This window comes from Pleurodeles waltl, chromosome 2_2 (genome assembly GCF_031143425.1).
Source record: "Pleurodeles waltl isolate 20211129_DDA chromosome 2_2, aPleWal1.hap1.20221129, whole genome shotgun sequence".
In the NCBI taxonomy this organism is placed as follows: domain Eukaryota; kingdom Metazoa; phylum Chordata; class Amphibia; order Caudata; family Salamandridae; genus Pleurodeles; species Pleurodeles waltl.
In genome coordinates this window covers 975490967-975511580 of record NC_090439.1, presented here as the reverse complement: position 1 = coordinate 975511580, position 20614 = coordinate 975490967, and the positions used below count along the sequence as shown (strand labels likewise).

The following is a 20614-nucleotide window of genomic DNA, read 5'->3' as shown; positions in this document are numbered from 1 at the left end:
TTGGACCTGTTTTCATACCCATGAGGGAAAAAGCAGGCATTAAAATCTTGGTCTTAGCACTGTTTGTTGACTGTTGCTGATGATGTCATGGAAACGGGCCTAAAACACTAACATAATTGGTGGCGCAAGTGGGTCAAGAGGTAGGCAAATACTGAGAGAATGGCTCTCACAGGAAAAAAGGCTAGGGTTATATAAATGCATGTTATCTCACTTGTGAGATGAGGTGCTATTGACTTTATTATGAATACATGACCTGAACCAACGAGATGATTAAAAAAATACATGAACAAACACTAAATGCTGCATGATCACTGATACAGAGAACAACAGAGAGCTAATACCTGAGGCAGGTAAATCTGAGTATAGCACTGTATCTATAAGGTAAGTGCTTCACTACTGAAATATTGGGGGACACATAAAAAACATAATATTAAATAAAATAAAACAACAACAAAATAAGAAAGGACAAGTTTGTAAATATTTATCCATGCATGTACATATGGGATTTATCTAGTACAATTTCATATCTCCTGATTGCTTTCCATATGCGTGTCATGTTAAAATCTCTATGCATGTATACCTCTTATATGTGGTTATTTATGTACTTAGTTATATATTTTTCTCTCACTGCAGAGAACAAAAATAATGTCCACAAACCTCACCAAACCACCACTCTATGACTCATCCTATCCCTCTTTCAAAATATCCCATACCTCCATTCACTAATTCACTCCTAACCTCTTTACTACTATGAACTCCCAAATAACTCTTTCCAAACTCTTACCTCCTCTATTCATCCTTTAGCCTATCCATCCAACCAATATGATGTCTGTCTCCTCCCAAACCTCTTTTATTACTTTGAACTCCTAAATAATCCTTTTTAAACTCTTCCCTCCTCTATTCATCCTTTATCCTAATCATCCAACTAACAGGCTCACATGTCTATCATGCCCACTACTCCCTGTAACAGTTTAAATTTCCCTCTACTAATCTACCACTAATCCATCTTTGGGTTCCAGTGTAGCGTGCTACTCTCAGAAAAGCACGTTAACACCTCGTCAGGGATAGTAAGGGTTATACATTTATAATTACAATTTCAAATAACATATTCTGTTGACAATAAATAAATCAGGCCTATAGCCATTGTCGTAACTTTTCCAGATGAATGGATCAGAGCTATGGCACCAGATATTACTTTTGCCAAAGAACCAATCAGAAAATAACCTTTTCTGGTTGCCTGCCAGCATAACTATCTGAAGGCTACTCTAATGACAATAAGCTTTCCCAAAAGGCAGCCATCAGGCATACAATTTTTCTAAGATTCTAATGTCTAATGAATATATCTATATTTTTTATTATTAATTATTAATAATAATAATAATATTAACCCCTTTAATGTGGGCGTTGGCCACTGGCCGATGCCCACACTACCTCCCTGGTGCGGGTCACGACCAGTGGCCGACACCAGGGAGGGTTAATAAATCCTCGGTGCGTTTTCTTTTTCGTTTTTTTAATACCCGGGAGACAGAAGCTTTTCCATGTCTCCACCCGCCCCTTTGTGACGTCAGCGCACCGCGAGGTGCGCTTACGTCACCTTGTTGATTTCCCCATCGGAGCAGGAAGCGGCCTCAAGGCCGCTTCCTGCTCCGATGGGGAAAACAGCCCCAAACGGCCTTCCCCACGTTCGGGAAGGCCTCATAAGAAAGGGGAGACTCTCCCCTTTCTTACGAGGCCTTCCTGAAAGTGTTACCTGGCCCCCGATCGCAGCACAGCTGCAATCGGGGGCCAGGAAACACCACTAGACACCAGGGATTTCACTTGGAGGGGTCGGCCCCCTCGGAAAATGGGCCAATGCGTTTTTTTTTTTTTAAAAGGTAGGTGTCCCCGGGGGGCGGGGGGTCACGATCGCTCTTGATCGCGCCCCCCCCCCCCCCCCCCGGCTAAATTTTATTTTTAAAAATAAATCAATTTAAAAATAAAATGGACAGGGGGTCGCCCATGGGCAGGGCGACCCCCTGTGGGGGCAATATATATTTTTTGTTATTGTAGGGTTTCCCTGGGGGCCATTTTGGCCCCCAAGGAAACCATACAACTACTAAAAAAAACTATAGATCTATATATGTGTATATATATATATATATATATAGAGATCTATATATATATAGATATATCTATGTAGCTATATCTATCTACATGGATATATCTATAGATAGATCTATATATATATATATATATATATATATATATATACATACATACATATATATATATATAGATCACTTTTGTCAATACATGTGTGGTTTCCCTGGGGGCTGCGATCGGCCCCCAGGAAAACCAGACCCACATATAAAAGTGATATATATATATATATATATATATATATTTGCCACCAGTTGTCTTGCAGTCGCAGCTTGTGTCTTCAAAGTCAAGTAAGTATTGTGATTATGTTTCTGCTACAAAAGGATCAGACTTTTGTCTAGTGGCAGTTTTAGTGCCATAAAGAAGCGCAGAAGGTTTATATGCCTACTGCAAAGAGCACATCTGTATTTTATGTAAATAGCTGAGTACATTAGTAAAGTCAGCCATTACCTGCGCTATAATACAAATGAAATGTATGTGCGGGCGGCTATGGAGAGATGAAGGGCACTTTTGCTGGGTGGTAATGAGGGAATCCGAGGAGGAGGGAGTGGGAGCACCAATAATGATTGTTGAACTGGGCGCAGGAGGTGCTAAAGACTGTGACGAATGGTATGTGACAAGCTGTTTTTTGAGTGTCTTGAAAGAACGTGCTGATTGAGCGAAGAAGCGCAGGTAAGGTGGCCTCTACTGTTGCACGTATCTCACACACACCATCGATTTTGTGACTGTCTACGTAGGCTAGTGTTTTAGAGTAACAGTTTAGCCAATAGCAGAGATGGCATCTTGATGGATGACTGCTGCCGTCACTCGGGTTATAGAGGACAGCTCTGACATAGGATCAGAGACTGAGACATCAGATACTGAGACAGCATCTGAGGGATAGGACATTGGCGCAGACTCTGGGAGTGATTTTTCAGTCGGAGGAGTCCCATTCGATAACTCCTCTTCCAGTAAATTATGAGGGAGGTGACGAGGACAGTGCTGCTGTCCCTTTGCAAGCACAGTCTGTGCAACGGGGTAATAGTGGGTTAGCCCAACCCAGAGAGCAGGTGAATGCGGCGGCAAGCAGAGAGAGAGAGTGCTCTCTTGGGAGCTCCCCAATTTAGTTCAGCCCCAAATTCCACCGCCCAAATCGTATTGTGGAGACATCAAAATTATCTATCACAAAACAAACTGGTTTTGAAAGGCAGGCACCTGTGTTTTTGGTCCTGGGTTCAGCGGCCATATGGAGAAACTTACTAAACCCAAACATTTCTGGAAACTTGTGTGACTTGTGTGGATTCCCCAAAGTTTTCTTACGTAGAATACCCTGCAAAGCTGAAATGTTGAATGAAAATTCTATTTTTTTCGCATTTCTGTCACACAAACTACAGGAATATGCTGGGATCCACAAAATTCCTACCACCCAGTGATTCCTCCCCTGTCCTGATAAAAACACTACCCCACTTGAGTGCCTATACCTAGTGCCTGCGTCAGGAATGGATCACCCCAGGGTCAACAGCTGCCTCATGTAAGGACCAACATTGACCGTTGTGTGATCTATTCCTGTTGTGGGCACCAGGCCTACCCACACAAGTGAGGTACCATTTTTATCGGGAGACTTGGGGGAACGCTGGGTGGAAGGAAATTTGTGGCTTCTCTCAGATTCCAGAACTTTCTGTCACCAAAATGTGAGAAAAAAGTGGGTTTTTTTTGCCACATTGTGAGGTTTGCAAAGGATTCTGGGAAACAGAACCTGGTCAGAGCCCCACAAGTCACCCCATCTTGGATTCCCCTAGGTGTCTAGTTTTAAAAAATGCCAAGGTTTGCTAGGTTTCCCTAGGTGCCAGCTGCACTAGAGGCCAAAATTCTAAGCTAGGCACTTTGCAAAAAACAGGTCTGTTTTCTTTGGGAAAATGTGATGTGTCCACATTGTGTTTTGGGGCATAACCTGTCGCGGGCGCTAGGCCTACCCACACAAGTGAGGTACCATTTTTATCGGGAGACTTGGGGGAACGCTGGGTGGAAGGAAATTTGTGGCTCTTCTCAGATTCCAGAACTTTCTGTCACCGAAATGTGAGGAAAAAGTGTTTTTTTGGCCAAAGTTTGAGGTTTGCAAAGGGTTCTGGGTAACAGAACCTGGTGAGAGCCCCACAAGTCACCCCATCCTGCATTCCCTTGGGGGTCTAGTTTTAAAAAATGCACAGCTTTGGTAGCCTTTCCTAGGTGCCGGCTGAGCTAGAGGCCAAAATCTACAGCGAGGCACTTTGCAAAAAACACGTCAGATTTCAATGTAAAAATGTGATGTGTCCATGTTGCGTTTCCTGTCGCGAGCATTTGGCCTACCCAGGCAAGTGAGGTACCATTTGTATCGGGAGACTTGGGGGAACACAGAATAGTAAAACAAGTGTTATCGCCCCTTGTCTTTCTCTAAATTTTTTCCTTCCAAATGTAAGACAGTGTGTAAAAAAGACGTCTATTTGAGAAATGGCCTGTAATTCAAATGCTAGTATGGGCACCCCGGAATTCAGAGATGTGCAAATAACCACTGCTTCTCAACACCTTATCTTATGCCCATTTTGGAAATACAAAGGTTTTCTTGATATCTATTTTTGACTCTTTATATTTCAGCAGATGAATTGCTGTATACCCGGTATAGAATGAAAACCCATTGTAATGGTGCACCTCATTTATTGGCTCTGGGTACCTAGGGATCTTGATGAACCTACAAGCCCTATATATCCTCGCAACCAGAAGAGTCCAGCAGATGTAACGGTATATTGCTTTAAAAAATCTGACATTGCAGGAAAAAGTTACAGAGTAAAACGTGGAGAAAAAGGGCTGTTTTTTTCAGCTCACTTTCAATATATTTTTATTCCAGCTGTTTTCTGTAGGAAAACCTTGTAGGATCTACACAAATGACCCCTTGCGGAATTCAGAAGGTTGTCTACTTTTCAGAAATGTTTAGCTTTCCGGGATCCAGCCTTGGTTTCACACCCATTCCTGTCACTAACTGGAAGGAGGCTGAAAGCAACAAAAATAGTAAAAATGGGGTATGCTCCAGTAAAATGCCAAGATAGTGTGTTGAAAAATGTGGTTTTCTGATTCAAGTCTGCCTGTTCCTGAAAGATGGGAAGATGGTGATTTTAGCACCAGAAATCCTTTGTTGATGCCATTTTCAGGGAAAAAACCACAAGCCTTTTTCTGCAGCCCTTTTTTCCCATTTTTTTGAAACAAACGAAATTTTCACTGTATTTTGGCTAATTTCATGGTCTCCTCCAGGGGAAACCACAAACTCTGGGTACCATTAGAATCCCTAGGATGTTGGAAAAAAGGACGCAAATTTGGCATGGATAGCTTAAGTGGACAAAAAGTTATGAAGGCCTAAGCGCTAACTACCCCAAATAGCCAAAAAAGGGCTCAGCACAGGGGGGGAGGCCCAGCAGCTAAGAGGTTAACAAATATGTACACAATTACATCTAGGAAACAACACCCACCCCCTCATTAGAAGACCCAATAGAGGTTATCATAGTGCAAATTTTCTACCCCAGGCTTCTTCAGACTGGGTAATCAACATCAAAATTCTTACCTAATATGATAATCGATGAGCTTCCATTTAACATGGTATAATAATCAAACTCTATTAAATGTCCATTGTCTATACCATTTAGTTTTCACAATAAATAAGTCAGGACTCCTGCCTTTGTTGTAACTTTTTAAAACAAACATATGTGAAATATAGTATCTCCTATACCTTTTCCTAATGAACCCAATCAGTCTGAGAGCGTCTGTGATTGGTTTGTCACAATAACGAATTCAAGTCTACTATATTGAGAATATGATTTCATACAAACGCAACCATTAGGCACACAGTCATAAAATTATAGACTTTAAACTTAGCACTCAAATTAAAGGATGTCATCATGTTACTGTCATATAAAATCCGTCAGATTTTGACCTCAGTGCCCGACTCAGTGTCAGTCCAGAAGCACTGGTAGAATGCTCCCTTCGCTTTCCATCATTCCTTTAACAAAGTGAAGAAAAACTCTTTAGGGGATGTAGGATAGCCTGAGATATCCCAAAAATCACCTTAAATCCAAATGCACTGTGGAACACAAAAGACTGCACCGCCATATTGAAATTCGAGGACGCAACAAAAGCCTTTCCTCCCTCAAGAGACTGCAATTCCACCTGGCCTCTTGAATTAACTTGTAAATATCCAACTGAGGCACAGCTAGGAATGAAGGTTATGTCTACAAGATTGGCGGAGTTTGCCAACCCAGGGTAGGCACCACTGAGTACAGGTGCGGATAAGCATGTTTGAACTGAGATGAAGAAGGTGAAAGGAGCAAACAAAAGAAAATTGCCCTCACGCTGATTACGTCTTTAGTCAAAGGCCAACGTGCACTCCTCAACGCACCTGCAACAGCCTTGCACCCGCAGATGTGGTCCCGGTCCGCTTTAATTAACACTTTCTACATTTGTATTAAAACAAAGTGAAACTAAAATACAGTACAAAGTTGCTGCTGAAACGTAATTATATTTTTGTTGTGTTCTGACAGAATGCTTCATTACAAATACAAAATGGCTCCACCTCCAAAATCTGCATGTGTGCGAAAATGCTAAAGAGAGAGTAAAGTGACCCGTACTGCAACAGTAGTAAAGATACCAGATGACACTGTGAAATGGTGGACACTATGATCCAGCCAGGGCTTTCATTTAACAATTGAGTGTATTTTGGGAATTTTAGTCCCCTTTCACCTTTCTAGAACCAAGTGGATGAGCCATAAGAAAGGGAAAATAATCTGGTAACCATAATCTATAGCTGTAGTTAGCAACAGAGTCACGCAGTGACCCGCAGGTTTGTTAAAACATACTCTACTGGTAGGATTGGTCCAAGAGGTTTCCCAAAGCAAAGTAAGCTCCAGGCAACTGGACTCATGGTTACTGCTGAGTACATGCTAGTTCAAGGTGTATTGGTTTATTTGGATGAAAACTCGTGCAACCATTGCAACATTATATGAATCCATAACAAAACAAGTCTAACACACGAAAAACGTGTAAACAGTTACAATGGGGAAGAACAATTTCACAATTCATGAAACATTTCAATTAATAAACACACACAATTATAATTTCTGAAGTTTCAATGAGTCTGACAAGTTTAAAAAGTTTGTGTTGTTTCATGACTTTAAGGAATGTGTTAGTGGAATATTTTGTTTTGAATATGGTGTGCGGGCCTGCGTGGCATTCGATCACTGCGGCAGTTGCTTGACTGGCTGGTGAGGGGATGCCGCACAGAGCCGTTTCTCCCGTTATAAATCATCTTTACTATTTATGTTGTGTCGGAGATTTGTGCAGAAACACAACATAAATTTGGCAAGGAGTCAACAGCTTGGAGAACAGTTAGTGCTGCAGAACGACGTGTGCAGTCTTCAACGCTATAGGTGGCACTTTTCCAATTATCGGACGGAACGAGTGGAGTGTTCCGGTTGAGTTCGTCATCGCACCTTTACACGTGAGAGCTTTGATGTCAAGTAATCTTGCTTTCGTGGTGGGCGCATGTGGATCAGTTATATTGACGTGTAATTAATGACTGCGCACATTGTCTAGAGCGCATTGACCACGCACACTAACAGTTTCTGATCATCGCGTGCACTTTTAACACGCGCTCAGCGCACATTTGTACATCAGGCACTCCAGTGGGAAGAGAGGATTACACGCTACATACCGCGTTTTCTTGACAAGCGCTCGAAATACACTTTGAACTGCCGGATATTAAATTGTTCAGACTCACCTTATTCTCTCTGTCTCCCTCGCTCGTTGTCTCATATTCATACAAGGAAACCTAGAAAGCGACGAACTACGTTTCCTGCAAAATACACTCATCTGCACATTTACATAGAAAGAGGACTATCTTTGGGAAGGAAGAGTATTTTTTAAAAAAAGAAGAGAAATATATATATAAATAAGAATAAACAAATAACAAGAGATATTCCTCTTACAAACCTGTTCACAAATATTAGTATTTTATGATGAACGATTCAGCTATTAATGCACTATCTATGTTTCTACAAGATGTGGGTTCACCTGATATTGAGTGGGAAGAGTGGATTGACATGTTTGAAAATTATTTGGAGGCATTGGCTGGCCAAGGTTTCAGACCTACAAGTAAAAAAGCTATTTTAATGAGTGTACTGGGCAAAGAAGGTCAACATATGTTTTAAATATTTACCTGTGATTACTAATGTGGATGGCACACAAATCGAGGATGTGTTTCTGGAGGCAAAACTCAGATTAAAAAAAAAGATTTTCCAAAGAGACTAGTGTTGTTATGTGTAGATATAAATTCTACACACAACCTCAAAAAACAGATGAGTCTACAGGGAGTGCAGAATTATTAGGCAAATGAGTATTTTGACCACATCATCCTCTTTATGCATGTTGTCTTACTCCAAGCTGTATAGGCTCGAAAGCCTACTACCAATTAAACATATTAGGTGATGTGCATCTCTGTAATGAGAAGGGGTGTGGTCTAATGACATCACCACCCTATATCAGGTGTGCATAATTATTAGGCAACTTCCTTTCCTTTGGCAAAATGGGTCAAAAGAAGGACTTGACAGGCTCAGAAAAGTCAAAAATAGTGAGATATCTTGCAGAGGGATGCAGCACTCTTAAAATTGCAAAGCTTCTGAAGCGTGATCATCGAACAATCAAGCGTTTCATTCAAAATAGTCAACAGGGTCGCAAGAAGCGTGTGGAAAAACCAAGGCGCAAAATAACTGCCCATGAACTGAGAAAAGTCAAGCGTGCAGCTGCCACGATGCCACTTGCCACCAGTTTGGCCATATTTCAGAGCTGCAACATCACTGGAGTGCCCAAAAGCACAAGGTGTGCAATACTCAGAGACATGGCCAAGGTAAGAAAGGCTGAAAGACGACCACCACTGAACAAGACACACAAGCTGAAACGTCAAGACTGGGCCAAGAAATATCTCAAGACTGATTTTCTAAGGTTTTATGGACTGATGAAATGAGAGTGAGTCTTGATGGGCCAGATGGATGGGCCCGTGGCTGGATTGGTAAAGGGCAGAGAGCTCCAGTCCGACTCAGACGCCAGCAAGGTGGAGGTGGAGTACTGGTTTGGGCTGGTATCATCAAAGATGAGCTTGTGGGGCCTTTTCGGGTTGAGGATGGAGTCAAGCTCAACTCCCAGTCCTACTGCCAGTTCCTGGTAGACACCTTCTTCAAGCAGTGGTACAGGAAGAAGTCTGCATCCTTCAAGAAAAACATGATTTTCATGCAGGACAATGCTCCATCACACGCGTCCAAGTACTCCACAGCGTGGCTGGCAAGAAAGGGTATAAAAGAAGGAAATCTAATGACATGGCCTCCTTGTTCACCTGATCTGAACCCCATTGAGAACCTGTGGTCCATCATCAAATGTGAGATTTACAAGGAGGGAAAACAGTACACCTCTCTGAACAGTGTCTGGGAGGCTGTGGTTGCTGCTGCACGCAATGTTGATGGTGAACAGATCAAAACACTGACAGAATCCATGGATGGCAGGCTTTTGAGTGTCCTTGCAAAGAAAGGTGGCTATATTGGTCACTGATTTGTTTTTGTTTTGTTTTTGAATGTCAGACATGTATATTTGTGAATGTTGAGATGTTATATTGGTTTCACTGGTAATAATAAATAATTGAAATGGGTATATATTTGTTTTTTGTTAAGTTGCCTAATAATTATGCACAGTAATAGTCACCTGCACACACAGATATCCCCCTAACATAGCTACAACTAAAAACAAACTAAAAACTACTTCCACAAATATTCAGCTTTGATATTAATGAGTTTTTTGGGGTCATTGAGAACATGGTTGTTGTTCAATAATAAAATTAATCCTCAAAAATACAACTTGCCTAATAATTCTGCACTCCCTGTATTGATGTCTTTGTCCCAAGGTTGAGACAGTTGTCCACCAAGTGTTAGTTTGGGAGTACGACTGACAAAATGATAAGGGATCAGTTTATTGTTCAGTGCAGAAGCAAGAAAATACGGGAAGGATTATGGGCAACAAAGAATCCAACGCTTAAAGACGGTATTGAGATTGCGAAAGTGGTGGAGCAATCAGAATATTACATGAAAGAGATGGGGAAGAAAAACATGTGTAACTATGATGTCATGTGGTCAAAAGAAAAAGAGTCACACGAGGGTGGATTCTCTAATAATCGTGACAAATCAATGCACAACTACAAGTCTAATACTAAAGTATGTTTCAGATGTGGCAGTAATACACACAATGCGGATTTCAAGGGTTGTAGTGCTTGGGGTAAAGAATGCAGGAAATGGGGGCGCAAAGGTCATTTCGCGAAAGTGTGTAGATCTTCATCATCAAAAATAGCAATAGTACAAGATCGTTCAAACTTGGGTATTCAAGAGGAGTCCGAAGAAGACAGAATTTTGTGTGTAGGAGGTCCACATGTTGACATGGGAAAACTTACCAGACCCAACGCGAATTTCATCATTAATGAGAGAATTGTCCAACTTATGGTGGACTCAGGATCCTTGTCATATCATTCTACCTAAGAATATGGTGAGTCGAGAATGGCCAGATGTCACCTTACATTCTAAGGATGCAAATCCTGGTGGTTACCAAGGAGAACAAATCGATATCACTGGGTTAATGGTAGCGAAGATAACTTTCCAGGATAGGTCGGTGGAAGGCAAAGTGTATGTTGCAGAGTCTGGACCTCCCATCTTATGGTGGCAACACCAGTATGATCTTCATATTGTTATCAACCCGAGAACTCCTCCTCAGGTCATGGTTGTGGAGGATAGTTTTGTATGGGGTGAGGAACAAGAGCTATGTTTCAATGTTATCAAGGAAGAATTATATAATGCTGGTGTGTTGGTACCATTTGATGTAAAACTTAAGACTGTTATCACAGTGGATGCAAATGCCGTAGGATTAGGAGCTGTGTTATCTCAACATCACACTGGAGGAGAAAGGACAGTGGCGTTTGCGTCAAGAACTCTCACTCCCAGCGAACTGAACTATTCAGTTATTGAGAGAGAGGCCTTGGCAACTGCTTGGGCGTTAAAATACTTCTGCACCTATATTTGGGCTATGACAGTCATTTTATGCACAGATCATAAGCCTTTGGTTAAAATTCTAGCACCAGTTGGTGCAGAGAAAGGGTCTGCAAAGCAAGCTAGATTGGCCTCACGCTTGCAAGAGTACATGTATGTGGTAGAACACATTTCAGGATGGCGTAATGTGCAAATTCAGGATATGGATGTGGTGAATCTGTAGAGTAAGGGAAGAGAAGACATGGTAGCAAGTATAGAAGATGTTTATGTGTGTATGCGAGGCGCTATTTCAAAAGACAAATGGTTGTCAAGTATGAAGGACAATGCTATTTTGAGTGAGGTTGTAGATTTGGTGAGGTGCGGTGCTAAAAGAGACAGTTGTGTGAGTACATCTACGCATCCGTATTTAAAGGTATTGGATGAATTGTCTATATGTGAAAATGAAGTGCTGATGAGAGGGGACAAATTAATTCTACCTTTGTGTTTGCACCTGGATTTGTTTAGGTTGACGGACGAGGGACATTTGAGACAAACATTAACAAAAAAACGATAGAGAGATAATTTTGGGTGGCCAGGTATGGATGGTGATGTGGAGGAATGAACGAGAAAGAAACAGGAGATGGCCAAGTGCAACTGGTGTAAGAACAGTGAAAAAAGGTTAAGGATTGGCAATCAGTCTCTAGGTGGTGTTATTGAGGATCCAGGCAAAGTTTGGCATAGCGTGTGTACTGATTTTAAAGGACCGTTGGCGCACTTGAGTGCTCCATTGAGGTTTGCCATGGTTATGGTGGATGTTCATTCCAAATGGATAGTGGTGACATTTATGAGAGAGGTTACCACAGGATCTACTATAAAGGTTTTGGAAGCAGTTTTTAGAGAAGAAGGTTATCCTTATAGTATTATCACAGATAATGGTACACAGTTGGTCTCAACAGAAATGAAAAATTTCCTGGAAAGGACAGGTGTCAAGCACTCTCGCACAAGTCTATATAATCCATGGGCAAATGGCATTGTGGAGTGGGCCAATCGTTTGGTGAAGGGGCAATTCAGATGGCCTTGACAAATGGTAATGGAATTGAATCAATGGTGTCAGACATGGTTTGGGCTTATCGCACAACAAGGAATGGTGTTACGGGTGAGGTTCCTTTTGAGATGATAAGATGAAGAAAGGCGGGGATGAAAATGTTTCCAGCATGGATGAGGACTTTATTGGATAATAGTTTGTTTTGTGAAAAGGTTGGTGGTAAGAGTAATATCATTGAGAGGAAGTTTGAAGAAAGCAACAATGGTAGGTCTAGCATGAATGGTACTAGCAAGGTTCAGAGAGGTGATTGGGTAAAGATTAAGAGTAAGATTAAGGCAGGTAAATGGAAAAAATTCCGAGGACCGTTTAAGGTAAGGGAGGTGCGTCGTTTTTTTGTGATTTTTGAAAATGGTGAAAGGTGGAACTTGAGGAAGGTGGCGAAGTATGGTGGTGCCGATGCAGTAGAGGTTGGAGAAGAGAATGGTGGTACAGAAGCTCTAAATGGTAGTGAAGAATCTGGCTGCAGTAGTTATATGATGATGGGTGGTGAGTCATTGACTCAAAAGAATGTTAATAGAGAATATGCTGATGTGAATGGTGGTGTGAAAGTGAGAGAAAGAGGAGAGTCTGCAGTATTAAGGAGAACTCAGAAAAGCCACAGGACTCCGGTGTATTTAAAAGACTTTGTGAGATAATGATTCTAAACTCTATAGTGTTTTAGAGTATTTATGAGTTAATTGAATGTATAATCTATTTTATTCTCAGTTTTCTTTAGAGTATTGAAGAGTTAATTGAATGTATAATCTAGTTTATTCTCGGTTTTCTCATTTTTTTTTCTTTTTGTTTAAAGGGGAAAGATGTGTTGTATCGTGAGTTTAAGGAATGTGTTAGTGGAATTTTTTGTTTAGAATTTAGTGTGTGGGCCTGCGTGGCATTCGATCACTGTGGCAGTTACTTAACTGGCTGGTGAAGGGATGCCGCACAGAGCCGTTTCTCCCGTAATAAATCACCTTAACTATTTATGTTGTGTTGGAGATTTGTGCGGAAACACAACAGTTAGAGATTGTAAAGGGGCATGAAGATTATTCAGGACAGTCACACAGCACATAAGCATCCCTCACAGCTCTTACGTTAAAAGCACAAAACAAAGGAAAGCACCATTTATTCTAGCACTGTCATAAGGAGACAGGATAGTATAAAGGATAAAGTGCCCCCTGCCATACATGATAAAGATATTGCAATTCACTGAGGAGTTCCATAACCATATAGAAGAACCAGGCTGAAAGTCACTTGCAATATGCTTATAATGAAGCCAGGGGCAATTTATTCCATATAATGCATGGCCACACCATCATCTTTCCCACAAACCAATTAAAACCTTGGTTTGTAGTTTTTTCATGAAAGAGCAAGCATGTTTGCAAACATGAAGGGAAAATACAAATCTTAAGTGCAAATTTAACTTGCTCGGTGCCATCTGCGCACACAAGACAGAAAATCCTTCTGGTGTAAGCACTAGAGAAATTTCCTTTTGTTATTTTAGGCCTTGGAAGCTTCCTGAGCACCGATTCAGAAGGGGAAGGTGTCACTGGAAAGGGGAGAATCTCCTCTTTTGAATAATACTATTCCATTCTCCAGTGGATCCTTGCTTGGGGGTCACCACAAGGGGGTGGTTGCCATGCAGGGATTTGCCACTAGACCTCAGGGACTATTATTTTGGGGGGTGCCCCTTGCCAATGGCCTAGTGCTCCCCCTTAACCCTAGGCCCAAAGTATTTCTCCCCTCCGAGTTGCCACCTCTAATCTGCCCCTGGGGGAGGGGCACAAAGCCCACTAGACACCAGGAATAGTTTTCCTAGGGGAATGGGTAGGGCTGGCCCTCAATGGTATGGGGCCTAGCCCAAACACATTGAAATTACCCCCAGTAGTCTTCTGCTCCCCCATCGGCAGCAGATAGGCGGCCTTTTCCTCCAAATTGCACCGGTGCAGGGAAGAAAGCCCACTAGACAAAAGGGATTTCATTTGGAGGGGGAGCTGCTGCCCCTGGCAATGGGCTAGTGCTCCCCCAGGGCCAAAAGTCTTTCTGTCCCGGTTCTGCTACCTCCAATCTGACCTTGGGAGTGGGAGCAGAAAGCCCACTAGACAAAATGGATTTTTGTTTGTGGGAAATTACCTGCAGGAATCTTTCGGCGCTGTTCCCCCCCCCCTCCCACCCAGGAGGCAGATAAGAGGTCTTTAATTGCAATCTGCCCCGGTGGGAGGGGCAGAAAGCTCACTGGACACTATAGAGTTTTTTTTTTTATTGCTACAAGGTGCAGTTGTGGCCTGGCCCCACGCCCACACATCAGGCCTAGCCTCCACACCAATATGACCTCAAAAATCTTTCTGTTCCCCTGAGGACTAAAACATTCCATCTTTTTGGCAAGAAGAGAAACTCTGATTTGGTATTTTGTTTTAGACATGTGGGTAGCAGAGTTCGGTTGGAACAAGTCCCAATATCTTCCTACTTCTATGCTGAATGGCTCCACTTTTCGGGCTGAAGTCAGCTGCAACCTGGGAAAACTACCAAAACCAGACATTTTTGAAAACTAGACATCAGGGGTGATATGCCTTGCATGGATCCCACAAAGTGTTCTTACCCACAATGCCATGCAAAGCACAAATGTTGCCTAAAATTACACTGCTGGGCCCTCACTAGCGCTGAACCCTCTTCTATCTATTTGTGGTAGTTTGTGTTTAGGGCATTTTTCCACATATGCATCTATGCCAAATGTGAGTTCTTTATTTCCAACATACTGAGGCTTCTAAAGGTACCCAAAGTTTGTGTATTCCCCTAGAAGAGACTGAGAAAATTGGCAAAATATAGCTAAGATATTTGTTTTTTTGAAAAATGGGAAAAAGTGCTCACGATAAAAATGTCTGTTTTCTTCCAGTAAATGGCATCAATGAATAGTTTGCTATGCTAAAGTCACCATCTTCCCAGCTTTCAAGAAGATGCATAGCTGAATAAAACAAATTCGCATTTTTTTCAGGAAGCCCATTTCGTTACATTTGTAAATCTGCAGGTGACACGTTTGCCATACAGCCACCCGCCCATGGACATTACCAGACCAATATGTCAAATGTAGCCAAAGAGCAGAGGTGCTGGCCTGCAAAGCATAATTTAATGAAGATTCATTAGGTTTTTGTTTGTATATGCTTGTAACACTGTCATGCATCACGTTGAAACATACAGCATTCTGATGTCTTGTGGTTTGGTGCGCTTATAAAAGCACAAAGATATTTAAATAGCTGCCTACCAACGTTGGTGATTGCCATGTGACTTAAAGAAATTCCTAATTTAAAATGTAAAAGCAGCAGAGTTGAAATGAGCAGAGCACCACTGTTATGTGATCTAGTTATATTGGGCACACTTTACTGCAGTCGTTTGCAGTAATATATTTGCTAAGGACAATACTAAATATATGTAGGGCTGAATAAGTAAACCAGTGTCTGCAGATCTGAGGACCACCATCAACCACTGTACTCCTATATATGTCAGGTCACTCACTTTTTAGATCTCGCCTAGACAGTGCATGCACTGTCTCTTCAAGATGTGCTGTGTCTGCTGCATGGGCTTTCGGCACACCTCCACTATTTCATTTGTTCCTTCGTGTGTCTTTGTAAATGAGGTTCTTCTGTGTGTTCAGTCGGTCAATTTTGTCCCTCCTTTTGTTGTTTTGTTCATGCCCATGACAACTGGCACTGTTGCATGTATTATTTCTCCTCTGGGCATTTAGGTTAGTTTCGCTGGACTATTTCTTTTTAGTTTGCCTAGTTTGCTTTGACCAAGCAGGTGTGACTAAAGCTACACCACTGCCTGGGTTAGTTTTAGTGCAGGCTTTTATAAGACCAACATGCACAAAGAATTGGGCCCAAAAAGGTTTGCTTCAAATCAGTGAATACACATGAAAGTGCACCCAGCTCCTCCCACCACTCTGCTGCTGCTAAGTGCTTGCTGGAGTTACTGTAGCAATGTAGCTTGCCGTATCAGCCATCCCCTACAGCATTACCTGCTGTTATTTTAACCCCAGGCGTTTGCAAAACCAGGTTTCTCTGAGCAGAAAAACAAAGGAATCAAGAGAAGAGCAGCAAGCATCAAGATCTCAGGTGAGTTGCTGATAAACAAAAATAACTTTTCACTCCTTCTCCCTCTCTGAGAAGCAGTACAGCCCCTCATGAGGCACTCCTCACACACTGACCTTTCCATAGCCTCCGCTATTCTCTCCTCCCATCCTTCTAAAATGCAACTCAACCATTTTGGCATATTTGCTTTCAGCAGCGGCACAATCTTGCTGCAAGCACCAATGAAGGGCTTCCTTTTCTCATTATTATGCAGTGCTCCTTGTGTGAGTTAAGGAAGAGAGAATGATTGTGCAACAATTTCTGTGTTTTGACGTTTAAGGGAGAGGTATTTGTTATGCGTTTGCATGTTACGTTATATTATGCAATTAACAAACCGAATGGGTCGCCAATAGGCGTGAGGGAGTGATCTATCTATTGGTGGACTTTTGAGTAACGTCACACCATGACCACCAAGGACCTTGGGGGGAGCCTGAACTCGGGGTCCGGCTACAGGGTCAAGACTGCAGTGCAGCCCGGGGGCTACCCCCCTGCATCACGTCACATGCACCCGGTGGTGCTTTTAAATCATCATGACTCCTGCTGCGCTGGACACCAGGACTAACAAGGACCTTGGGGGGAGCCTGGGGTCCGCCTACAGGGCCCAGAATGCACTGCGGGCAGGAGGACTGCCCCCTGCATCATGTCACAAGTTCGTGGAGCCACTTTTAAATCATTGCGACTCCTGCAGCACGGGACATCACGACTACCAAGGACCTTGAGGAGTAGCCTGAATCTGGGGTCTGCCTACAGGGCCCAGAATGCACAGCAGCCAGGAAGCCTCCCCCTATATCTCATCGCACGGGACCATAGGCGCGTTTAAATCATGGCAACTCCCACTGCGCAGGTCGTGCCTGGGCGATGAGCGGGCCCATACATGCACTGAAGTGGCTGGGCCACTCCCTTTGATTGTGTTGGCAGCCATTGCTAAGGTCTAAACTTTGTCTTTCAGCTATTATGTGTTTGGTGCCAGACTAGGTTCTATTCCTCTCTGCTCTAATCAGTTGACTGTCTTATATGCCTAAACTGAGCTAAGGAAGCATAAGATTGCGCTGGGCTCTTCACCACCCCTTCAGAGAACATGCATGGACAATTTTTTAACACGCGTGGTGGGAATAATAGACAAGGAAATAGAGCTGGCTGAACGCCACCTCTCAACCCAGCTTCCCTTTTCCCCACAAATAACCACTGATATGTCGGATAGTCCTTATATGGACATATATGCCTTGTCTGCTCCCTAGCTCCCATCTTCCCAGCAACGAGTACAAAAACACCAGCAAACAAATGGAAAGAGTTCTAGCCCCTCACAAACCCACCAGTCCTCTATTCCATTGGTCCCTGAGATTAGGATAGTTTGCTCTGGGAGCAGAGCAAACTCTGTGGGAGGAAAGAGAAAGAAACACGAGATGGCATAGTCCTCTAAGCACATAAAGGCCAATATAACTCAAGCCCCAAAGCAGAAAAACTCCCATAAGGGAGACAACCAACAGCTGGACTTTTTGGACTCATTGCAAGGAATTATGAGGGACATGTTAAAAGAGGTGGCGAACTCTGCCCTGGACCTGAAATTAAAACCGTTAGTTGAGCACTTGAACACAATAGAATTAGAGCTTAAAAACTTGCTCGATTGTAAGAGGGTTCGGGGGCGGCTTACACATTGATGATTTATGCTCCTCTATTGCAATTGCCGATCCTAATTGCATACATATAACTCAGCCCTTAGTGGACGGGACCCCTGCTGACTCAAGGCACCCTGCCTCATTTTCTGGACACACCTAGTAGCGCCCCCAGTGCTGGCATAATTGCCAGTGCTGAGGGGTGCCTGACTTTGGTGCCAGTTCCTAGGCTGGGAGATCCAAGGTATTTAAAGGAGTCCACATTGGCTGACGGGGTTATTGTGGAGCAGTCGCCCTGTGTTCACCTACAGCCAGACGAGAGGCGGCACATTCCACCTGCGTGCACTCCTTACATTATTGTTTTAGGTAACGTTCCTCTCCTGTCACTGGCTACTTTTGAATCTCATGCGTCCCTTTTAAATAAGCTGCGGAAGCATTCCTGTTGGGCATTTGATCTCTTTCAAGAAATCATCTCTGTCCGCAGGGTACCCTGGATTGGCTCAGCATGAAAAATTTCTCGAGGGGATTGTAAAATTGTAAATTTCAAAATGCCCAGTTTAGTTCGAACCCTTCTACATTTTTTAAACCAACCTGCCTTCAACGGGGGGGCGGCTTTAGAGCACTCCCCTTGGGCTTTTTCTATCCCCTGTTGTTCCGAGTCATTAGTAATTTCCAAGTTTATTAGGAGTAAGTCCAGACAGTCCACAACAGGCAATGACCCGACACTGGCAGACTCTAATAGGTTTTTACCTCTGGCACCATTGGAGGAATTAGAATAACTATCTTATGTAGGAGATCAACAGGGTGTCAATGATAGTTAGCCCTCCATATATCTTGATAGGAGGTCCCGCCCCGTGAAGTGCTACCCAGTCATCACCAGATGGGAGATTCGTGGGATAGTGATGTTTTTGAATTAATTTCGAGGAATGTAGCTGGTTTACACTCTAAACTAGAAAACCCAGACTGTGTAGGTCTAGTGTCCCACTACCACCTAATTTTCTGCCTGGAGACTTGGTTGTCCGAGCCACATTTTCTGGACGGATTTATTACCTATCACGTGGCAGCAATCCCGTCTATCTCAGGGCGTGCTAGAGAGGGTCTGGTGACATTCATTGATGTTGGTTTGCAAAGTTACTGAATTGGCAATTTCTTCAAATTACCAGATTTTGCAGCTGTCTCTTCATAAGTCGTTTGACCTTTTGGTGGTCAATTTTTATCATAATATCTTTAATCCGGCAGTAACAAATATAGAAGAGGGTCTGAAGGTGGCCTTTGCAAGATTGTGACTGATTTGAGGAGGGAGGCTCTGCTTCAGTGGGTAAGAGACTTTAATATTGAACCTCGAGAGAACTGTGCCAACACCATTTGTGATGATTTAGATAATCCGCGGACACACTTTAAGCACACCCCATCTGGAGAGGCTCTCAATCGATTACTTTGCTCAAGTGGTCTGGTATTTGCACAACATCAGGAGCAGATGGCGGGACCCTCGATTCCCTCATTTACTAGCTCAAGGATAGGCACTATTATAGATCATATTCTGATTTCAAGAGACCTGGTACCAGCTTTGATAGAATGTAAAACGCTTACCTTGTGTTTAAGCAATTACAATCCCCTAATTTTGGTATGTTATAATTTGACCAGTTAAGGCCATTGTGGAAATCCATCTCCCTTCTTAAGAACAAGAGGTTAAGTATTTGTTGGGGTAAAATAGATAATAAAGCTTTTTACAACGGCCTATTTGCTAATAAACAGGCTGAGATCAATTGTATCCTCCAAGAGGATGCCAGTCCCCATGATGTAATCCTGGTTTTTACCTCTCTAAAAGAGTATATGGCAAGCAAGTTATCTATAACACCTAGGAATGAGGGGACTAACCCTAAATGGTTTGATGGAGCTTGCACAAAAGCTCATAAGGCGCTAAAGCAGGCCCAAAAGAAACGCCCTTGTGATAGGGTGGCCATTGTGCAGGCCAGGAAAATGTACACGGATGTGTTATTGAGATAAGAGATAAGAGAAAACGCATGGGAGGGCCTAAGGCATGCAAGTCAGAGTAATGACGCAGGGGCTTTTTGGCGAGTAGTGAATCCCATGTTTTTTCAGATGATCTGACTCCTAAGGTTGACTGCCTGGTTGCCCAGGAGGACTGGTTTAGCTACTTTCTATCCATATTTGGGCCAAAGACACTATCAGATTACCTAAATAACACAATTGTACTCACTTTGGATCCCTTAGTGACTTTAAACTTATGTACCTCAATTAGGTTAACTAATGTTACAACAGCAATTGAGAGCTGTCCTGCCGGGAAAGCACCAGGTCCAGATCAAATCCCGGCTGATGTTTATAAATCAAACATGGAATTTTGGGGTCCAGTGGCTATTAAAGTGCTAAAAAGCACAATTTGTGAGCCTCTAGTACAAACATGGGAGGAGGCCATAATAGTCCCAATGTTAAAAAGGAGAATAAGATGCAACCTAAATGCTATCAACCAATTTTGCTTTTGGATAGCATAGTAAAGATCTTGGGAAGGGTGTTTTTGGCGAAAGTGGAAAGCTGGGCTTCAGGGAACTATGGGTTATCTGGTGTGCAGTATGGTTTTTGCCC

The 20614-nt window shown here is 42.7% G+C and overlaps 1 protein-coding gene across 3 annotated transcripts in view; it reads right to left on the bottom strand.

Annotated features, from left to right (window-relative positions):
* Positions 1 to 20614, bottom strand: part of DEPTOR (DEP domain containing MTOR interacting protein) — a 524264-nt gene that overhangs the window by 354187 nt on the left and 149463 nt on the right. Inside the window, exon 1 of one of the 3 annotated variants that reach the window (XM_069220678.1) lies at positions 7916 to 7976. The exons of the other annotated variants lie outside the window; for them this stretch is intronic. Within the exon in view, the coding sequence (XP_069076779.1) occupies positions 7916 to 7956 (41 nt within the window). The 5' untranslated portion in view covers positions 7957 to 7976. Of the gene's footprint in view, positions 1 to 7915; positions 7977 to 20614 lie in introns of those variants that run through there. 3 annotated transcript variants of the gene reach the window in all.